The sequence below is a fragment of the Fundulus heteroclitus genome, chromosome 23 (genome assembly GCF_011125445.2).
Source record: "Fundulus heteroclitus isolate FHET01 chromosome 23, MU-UCD_Fhet_4.1, whole genome shotgun sequence".
Taxonomy (NCBI): Eukaryota; Metazoa; Chordata; class Actinopteri; order Cyprinodontiformes; family Fundulidae; genus Fundulus; species Fundulus heteroclitus.
In genome coordinates, this window is record NC_046383.1 from 28,131,913 (window position 1) to 28,140,856 (window position 8,944).

The 8,944-nt window shown below is 42.5% G+C and overlaps 1 protein-coding gene across 1 annotated transcript; it reads right to left on the reverse strand.

The window, feature by feature from the left end:
• Positions 1-459: 459 nt before the first annotated feature.
• gabrp (gamma-aminobutyric acid type A receptor subunit pi) lies at positions 460-8,670 on the reverse strand. Its single transcript, XM_012851776.3, has 10 exons — positions 8,341-8,670; positions 6,993-7,074; positions 6,806-6,918; positions 6,627-6,694; positions 6,308-6,525; positions 3,694-3,776; positions 3,348-3,485; positions 3,100-3,252; positions 1,227-1,420; positions 460-1,135 (listed from the first exon to the last, which is right to left on the reverse strand). Exons 2-10 carry the CDS (start codon positions 7,043-7,045, stop codon positions 803-805), a joined length of 1,353 nt encoding a protein of 450 aa, XP_012707230.1. The 5' UTR covers positions 7,046-7,074; positions 8,341-8,670; the 3' UTR covers positions 460-802.
• Positions 8,671-8,944: the final 274 nt, after the last annotated feature.

Below are 8,944 nucleotides of genomic sequence, written 5' to 3' on the forward strand. Positions count from 1 at the left end.
CTTCTCACTGTACAAGCTGTTCATTTCTTTACTTGTCATAAAACAATTAAAATCCACCAACAGTAATCGTTTTTCAGTTTAATTGCACATGTCAAAGTTAAATAGTCTCATACAGCCAAAGCAAGAAGAAAAGCACATCTATATTATTTGTTTATTAAAGGCATTTCAATGCAGCACAGCAGACTGTGATGGATTACAGCAGCCTGCCGTTGCGGTGCCTTGTAAAAGGATTCATACCCCTTGAACTTTACTCTGTTTTGTCAGTCCATTCACAAACATCAATGCAGGAGTGTATGTCACAGACCAACACAAAGTCATACATTTATTATGGAGCGCAAAGATAAAGACGGTTGTCAAGAAAGAAAAAAAGATGGAGCTCTTCATCCAATCTGTTTTGGCAAAAAAAAAAATTAAAAAGTATCTATGTTTCCCCCACTTCTCAGATATGCACTTATTTTGAAACGCACTAAAACGCATTGAGGTTTGTGATTGTAACCTCAGATGTGGAAAAATTCAGTGAGTATGAATTCTTTAGAAGGCACAGACAAAAGAAATTATATTTGTCATCCCATCCCTCTATACTAACACTGGAAGAGCAGTTAACATGATTAACGCCATTTTTCAGCAGAGAGCACAGTCCTGACTGACTGCCTCTCGTCTATGCGTTTCCCTAAAACAGTTTATTTCTGCGTGCTACAAAATATGTTTTATCATATATATATATCCAGGTCCAGCCACTGGCAACTGGTGCTGACACCAACAATGAGGAGGTAGGAACGGTGGAATGAAATGTGATCGGCACTCAGAGGAAGAGATAATAGAGCCAGTACAGGATGTTGACAAAGAGAAACGCTGCAGGGAAAACGGTGCGGGCATGGCTGTCGATGTTGTGTGGGTTCTCCACGACGAAGACCGCGGCGGCTCTGCGCGAGGCATCTTTCACGGATGACAAGCCGCAGCCCTGACTCGGCGCTTTTTCTGTTGATGCGGCGTGGTTCTTAACGTCGCTGTTCGCCGGCCCCTCGGTCGGCTCCTCTGCGGTGGAGCCCACATCCACGGACTGGGTGGGTTGGCTGGAGCTGACAATCGGGACCACGCCATTTCCGTTAGACTCGGCAAACTCCCTCAAAAGCTCCTGATGGACACACAAACATTCATGCATTGATGATTGGAAGCTTTTCAATGTCTATGACACAGAGTCTCACGTTCTGGTGCGTGTTTCTTACCCTGTGTAAATCCACTATGGTTTGATGCTGCATTGTGTAAAAATGAGCGCAAGCATATTCCAGCAGTGCACCGAAGATGAAGGTGAAACAGATGCCCAGGTAAACATCTATGGCCTTTATGAAGCAGTTCGCGTTGGGCAGGGATGTGCGGGCACCCATCATGAGAGTGGTCATGGTCAAGACGGTCGTCACCCCTGCAGAGACAATCAAGGTGTGGTTTTGAGTAGAATAGCAGTTCAGTCAATCCGCAGGCCATTGGGTTTAACAAGAATAGAACATTCTCTGTTTCCAGGTGCTTTTTTGTTTTTAACAGCCTCTATCGATGATAAAGCAACGACTTTGGCTCTAGAAGTTCTATTAAATGTGCAATTTGTTTTTAAATCGGGAGCACACTTTTTTTTTTTCATTCAAAGTAATGAACTACACTGCCCAGCTGACAAATCTTCAATCCATTTCTGCTGCTGCTCCAACCAGCCAGATCTGCATGTGTGCTTTTGATGAGCACTTCTATGTTTGGTGCCTCGGACTCAGCTAACAAGATCCGGTCAGCAGTGCTGTGCTTACACGGAGCCATTACTGCCTAGTTCAGAGCCAGCTCACGCTATCCTTCCTGTTCTGTTGTTTGCACTGTTGAAGAAGATTTTAACAATCCACACATATGGACTAGGATTTCTTAATATAGTTCAGACTTCTGCTTTTACTTTCAGCAAGTATAAGACTCTAAATTCTAAAGCTATTCCTTTCCGTGAACTGTAGTCAAAGTAGTCGATTGGGAAATGTTAGCAGCCGATGCGTCCAAACAACTTTTAATTTATTGCATTTTTAAATAGTTTTTACAACAATGGAAAAAATATGAGAGATGCAGAAGGCAAAAGAACAGCAACAAATAAAAATATAACAGAATAAAGCAAAAACCAAAGTGTCTGTCTGTTCTATAGATGAATAACCAGGGTAGAAACATCCTTTCCTGGTATCACAAACACATTTCAGGACAAACAAAAGCCTTTTGGGAATTCCATATCTTTAGGTGGTTAGCGAATATTAAACATTTTGAGAAAAAATGTTGTTAGGATTGTTTTCTTCGCCAGTTTGTTACTCGACAAAATTATAATGATTGAAGCTTCCCGCAGTATGGATCCACCTCATCAACTGCAACTCGTCTGTCCCCAATCAATGCACCAAGAGTTTTAGATTGAACTTCAGGCTGTTTGGGCAGTGGCATTGAATACATACTTTCCTGTGCTTCCTGTGAATCAGGCAGACTGATTCTGCAGCAGCATAGCATCAACGATGCTGTTTGGTGAAGAAAGCAGATAGAAGACTGGCATTGTTCTTTTAAAAAAAGTGTAAATCTTTAATCCATCCATTCGTTCACTGTCTATACCACCCTGTCCATGCAGCCACGTGTGGGTGGTGTGGTGTGTGGCGGGAGGCGGAGTATGACCTGGACATGTCGCGGGTCCATCACAGGGCAATCTGTGGTTATTCATAGCATTTCTTGGTTTTGAGTTGTTTCATTTTGAGCTGTTTCAAAGACTATGATATTGCTTCTCGCCAGCACAACCAATTGACTGTAATAAGGCCGGAGCAAAATTGCATGGGGACCGGACAACAACGTCGCAGTGCTTCAAAGCAGAAGACTTTAAAAGACACAATTACTGCAGACCAGCACATATTTAACTTTTAATTTGGTGAGTAAATACTTGCACAAACTCATCATGCAAGCAAAATGTCGCCAGGTTTTTCAGTCGTGCATGGTTCTTTTCATGCAACACAACAAAAGTTCTCATTTTAATTTGTACATAATTAGAAACGAGCTGGTCTCTGGCCGGTGCATGGTGTCCCAGAATCATAATGAAGTCAAAATACTGACCAATGCACGTTCGAGCCGGCACGGACGACTGGCTTATCCAGAAAGACACCCAGGAGAGAACCACGAGCAGAGTGGAGGGAACATATGTCTCCAAGATAAAGAACAAGACATTTCTGCGGAGGGAGAAATGCAGCACCAGCTTGGGGTAATGACCTGTGTAGCGACAGAAAACAACAAAGCTCTCTAAGCACATGAAGATGATTGATTACGTTCATGATGCACAACGTCGCTGCTTCGCATGGCTCTACCTGTTTCGTACACGGCCTCCGACACGGAGGTATAGTAGCTCTCCACGCTGTACTGAGCCAGCCGCAGGGTGTCCAAACCCTTCACGGAATCATTGCCTCTTGTCCAGTAGAACACTACGTCCTGTATGTTATAGCCCCCTGACAATGAAGCACACATACTTTTATTACCAGTTGTAGCCTCAAATCTGCCCAGCAACCGAAAGCCCATACAGTTTGAGACTCACTGCATTGATGACGATGATAAAGATATGAAAAAAAAAAAAAACGACGGAGATAATGGAAGGAAGATGATGATCTCTGGCCAATCACACACTTGATGGAGGGTCTGTGAAGGGGAAGTACTCACAGCTCTCCAGCTGCAGGGTGCACACCTGTTTGTCCATGGGGTATTTGGTCAGATCCATGTTGCAGGCAATCGTAGCCGTGATGCTGTCGGGTTTTCAAAGTGAACGTGTCAGAAACTATTTTTGATGTAACAAATGAATAGTAAGAATAAAGAACCCTTTTCCCCCTGAGTCACAATGAACAATGTACTGACATTGAGAGAGTTTTTGACACAAAGTTTGTATGGATCATAGTTCATAGCTGGCTAATATGGAGACAGCATATCAACTACATAAAGGTAAATATTTCAAAAATACTCAGTATTTTGTACAAAACAGATTATTTGCTTTACTTACCACGCTTTGTTTACAACTTATTGTACCCTGATCCTTACGTATATGACATATTATGTAGAACTGTGGGGGACCACTTTAAAACAATGTCCAATGTTATAGTTTTATTACAAAAATGAGTCATGTGTCTTATAAGGCAGGGGACCTGGATCACACAAATACATTATTTTTAAAATCTAAAGTTATAAAATGTACAGATATTACTTATTATCAAATAATCCAAATAACGTTTACAGCTAAATTAAAGACCTTGCTATAGCGTATTCAGAAATATTACTGTACTGCAAAACACAATACAACCTAAAAGATGACTGAGTTCATTGTGCCAAAAGCTAAAAAGGTGTTAAAACAGAAATGTCTGTCTGTTCTTGGAGCTCAGCTATGGAATTATGTTAGCATAAATATGAAAATGTATAATTCATTTTTGTCTATTTAAAAAGAAAATGTTAGAATATATATTACCCAGTTATATGACCCAATGAATATTTATTTTGAAAGAAGGTCAAACATGACTTTTTCTTTTTTTAACTTTTTTTTCTCTTAGTGTTTTGTTTTCTTTAATATCAAAGGCATCTTGCAAAGTACTGCAAATTTTAGAGTTGGGCATATAAGCTTTTGCTTCTGCTCTTTTATTAGTTAACTTTTTTTTATTGCTTTTGTGTATTTGTAATGGAAATATGCATTTTGTCACTGAAAAATAAAAACAAAACATGAGCTGTAACTATTGGCAGGTGAGGTAAGCTAGGTGAAGCTATCATAGCGTGAGACAAGGGTTGGGATGAGACCATGATCATTTCTCTGCCCCTTTGGTTATGTTTGCTGATTATAAATATGTAAATAATGTCACAATGTCCCATGGAAAAGGACCTCTGTTGTAAATACAGTTTGTTTCTGGAATAGTCATGTGAGCGCCGGGACCGCAGCCCATTTACCCATGTCGTCTTCACTTTTTTTTGTCCATCCCTTAATGATACAAATGGGATTTGAAGTTCTCCAATAACATCACATGATCTAGTTCAATCATTGTTTATGTTGCTGCCACCATGTGTTGCAAATAAAGTATTAAAAATAAGGCTACAGTCTGAAAAGCGTGCCATGTACCTGGTTTTCAGCTTTTCTTTGGCTTTTACCCACATAAATCAACACTTCTTACATCAACCTTTTCTCCATATTTACTGCCGGAGGTCTTTATGGACATGTCTCTACCAGCTTGGCGCATCTAGAGACTGAAACTTTACCCATTCTTCTTTACAAAATAGCTCAGGCTCAGTTTAACTGAACGTGGAACATTCTATGAATATCAATCGTGTAGTCCTCTCACAGACGCTCATTTGGATCCAAAGATATGGATTTTGTTTTTCTTGATCGAAACTATTTCACGTTAGCTCTGATTCTATGATCTGGGCTGATATCCAGGTTGAATATGAACCTTAGCTCCAATTTCTGGTCTGCTGCTTCATCTAAACGGGGCTTCGTCTATGATAGTCCTGTATTAAGCTCCATTACCGCTGACCAACAAAAATTAAAAAAAAAAAAAAAAAAATCACACATAAAATGTGTTGAATCGGAAAAGGCTGGCATGGACGTATTTAACCCTCTTGCCCCTGTACTTGTAAATAATATCCATTGCAACTAATTGCGTCCAGTGCTACTACGTAGTCTACCTGCATGAACAAATGATTGGTAACAAGTGACTGGTGAAAGCAAAGAGCTATCTGAGCAACAACACATGGAACAGAGAGGCATATTTGATGCCTCAGCATCAAAGGTTTGCTATCTGATGCATAATTCATCTTTAACTCTCCCACTTGTTAAACTCCAGTGATAATCTGTGATCTTAAAGATTAAAGATCTTAAAGTGACCCAGTTCATTGTCATCCTGCATAAATGAGGGCAGCCTCCTGACTCACGTTCAAATTGAGTTGCCACCATCCATGTGGACACGTTCATGAATCAGTGTCTGCCTTAATTTGGCCAGAGGAGGGATGAATCTAACCGTAGAGCAAAGCGGCTCTTTCCTTCTTCAATTAAGCTTCAGAGTCAAAATATGCTTCTGTGGCAGGATGACGAAACAGGTTTGAATGTCAAGACGCATTTTCGTAGACGCAGTGGACATGACAAATCAAAACGGTTCGAGGGATACAAAGCATCCGGAAATCAAGTGTCACTCCCTTTAGTTACGTGACTGGATGATGATGATGCATCACTGATTCCTTCCTAGAACCCGAGGACAACATGGCTGATTACAACGGATCCCTGGGAATGAGAAAAGGAGCAACGTACCGTAGGGCGTAAAGCACGGTGCCGTTGCTGAATATTCGTATGAGACGGTTCTCCACTGTCACATCGTGCAGGAAGGAGCGCTTAGAGTCCGGGATAAAGGTGTCCGGGATCCAGAGCAGCGACACCAGCCGGCCGTCCACACTCACGCTCTCGTTGCCGGGAAACACCAGCCTGGAATCGCGCCACCGCTGACGGAGGAAAATGGTTGCTGTGTAGTCCTGGAAGAGTCGCATCAATGGGGCTTTAGTTTGCTTTTGTTTCCACCACTTCACTCATTCATCCCGATTATACAAGACGGAGGACAGGGAGTTGGGTATACCATGTTTATTTCAGAGATGGCATCAATGCTGGCGATATCTAGACTCATACCAATTTCCACGGGACCTTCTGTTGTCAACAAAGACAAGGCATTTGGTCAGATTCCATTCAGTAGACACTAAAAAAAAAGCAATTACCCTGCCGGTAAAAATTTGAAAGCATACTCTGTCAATTAGTTACCGTTGAAATTGGGTCTAAGGTAGCGGTTGTATCCCTTCATGAGTCTCTGGATGGTGGGCTGGAGCTGAGAGTCGTTCCATTCACCCCAGTGGTTGTTGGGGAACGTACAGCCGCTGATAAAAGTAAGGAAAAGGAATGAGAAATGGAGGATAAATCTGGGTTTAATCGCCGACCTCCTTTCACTCACCCCTGCGTGATGGTGAGGTAGATGAAGAGAAGCTCGCTCAGCTGGACAGTCATCGCTTCACCGCAGGCAGAGGTCGACAGCGCTGCTCGGATAAAGTTAAAAAAAAGAGAGAAAGCATAAACACACAATCCTCTTTCTAATGTGCCATAGAAAGGCTTTCATATCGTGTCCCAACCACAAATGTCAAAGTATTTGACTTGGAGCTTCAGTGCTAGATCAACATAAAACAGTCAGTAATCAGGAAGAGGGAGGAAAAACAAAAGACAGACGAAAATCTGAAAGGTTTGCCATTCATTTCGTTTCAGCACCCCTGAGTCAGTACTTTGTAGAACCAGTTTTTTGCCACAATTTCATCCGTTTCCCTTCTGAAGCATCCCCACGGCATGATGGAGCCACCGCCGTGTCTGGTGACGGGAGTGTAACATCCCTGGCCTTTCTCCTCCGCGCAGGATCGCAGAGCTTCGCCATTGGATGGCAGCGTCTGACAGGGATGTGGACGTGCACCTCGGGGGAAATCTGCAGCACAAGAGCCATCCTGATCCCTCTGAGCTTATGAAACAGAGCCTGGCCCCCGCCTTCAAATAAGCAGGAATCTCGTATCGATCCCAACCTCCGGGCCAACATTAACGTGTCAGTAGCTGCTCCCCTTTGCTGCCACACACTCATTTGCACACTTAATAACACGTAGATCTCAGAGAAGGTCAGGATATGAGTCCGTGTGTACAATTATGTGCTTTAGTTTCTGTTTCTACATGAAAGAATGCACTGTGGTCTGGAGATTTATGCTGTCACATCCTCATGGCTTATTCACAGCCTTGCCGATAACTAATCACACCACTAACTCACTGAGGAGTCCTTTGTTGTCACTGCTTGGAAAGCCCCCCCCCCCCCCCCCCCCCCCCTGCAGATTAATCTGGCTGCCACTAATAGAATTCAGGACTCTCACGTCCTGCTGTTTTTTTTTCTTTCAAAATTGTGCAAATCCGTCACGCGTGTCTTTGTGTTTCTGTACCCAAGGCAAACATTTTATGGATAAGTTGCATTGTGCAAATGTGCTAATTGACCATGCACACACGGAAACAAGTGATCGTTGTCGTCGTTGGCCAGATTTAAGCTTTAAGGGTGATAGAAATCAGAAGGAATTAGCGTAAACTTCCTTATTTTGTGTGTTGTTTTTTTTAAATCTTGATTAGGTCTTTCCATCAAGACTAATGTTCAAACTGCATTGCTATATTATCCTACAATTTGTTGGCCATGCGCCTCCAAATTATTAGGTATCTTCATGTTTCATCCTTTAAAAAAAAAAATATCAATACAGCTTTATTTCTCATTTAGAAGTTTTCCTTACCTGCTCTGATGTTTGCCCACCTTATCCTGTGGCTTTTCTTCTTCCTCTCTACCTCCTCTGCAGCTTTATCCTTTGTTTCCACTCTAGTCTCCTACCTCTCTATATCCCACAAGTTACCCAGCGCTAAGAGCGTTCTCCCCTCTCAGTTATTTCCAATTTAATCCCAGCATTTCTTCAGGAAATCACAGCTGCCTCCCGTATCCTGACGCGCGAGCCGCGGCTGGTTGTTTTAGCGTTTGTGCAACTCCCACCACCTCTCTTTACAGCCGCATGCGTCTGCCTACTGAGCCCTATGTGGATACACCCCTCCCTCCATCTCCCATTCCTCATCCCTCTTCCACTTTACTCTCCTCAGCAGCTCATTTCTCCTCAGCTGCTGCTTCTTTCACTCCCTCTTCCCTTCACATTTGATAATTTGCATCGCACTTCCATGTGAGGGCATCCCACAGCCCGACAATCTACCCTACTTCCATTGAAGAAAAAGGGGCACATCATAAACATTTTCACTTAACACAATGAAACCAGGTCCCCCTTGCAAATGGGATCTTGATCTCAAAGGGGTTTTCATCTGGTTAAATAAAGGAAAAACAAATCTCACCATTTT

Bases quoted from the DNA above. Each gene is read 5' to 3' on its own strand.
- gabrp (XM_012851776.3), bottom strand. From the start codon at position 7,045: ATGACTGTCCAGCTGAGCGAGCTTCTCTTCATCTACCTCACCATCACG. The intron at 3,777-6,307 runs GTACGTTGCTCC...AAAACCCGACAG, and splicing joins ACCGTGCTTTACGCCCTACG to CATCACGGCTACGATTGCCT. The intron at 3,253-3,347 runs GTAGAGCCATGC...GTCGCTACACAG, and splicing joins GGAGGCCGTGTACGAAACAG to GTCATTACCCCAAGCTGGTG.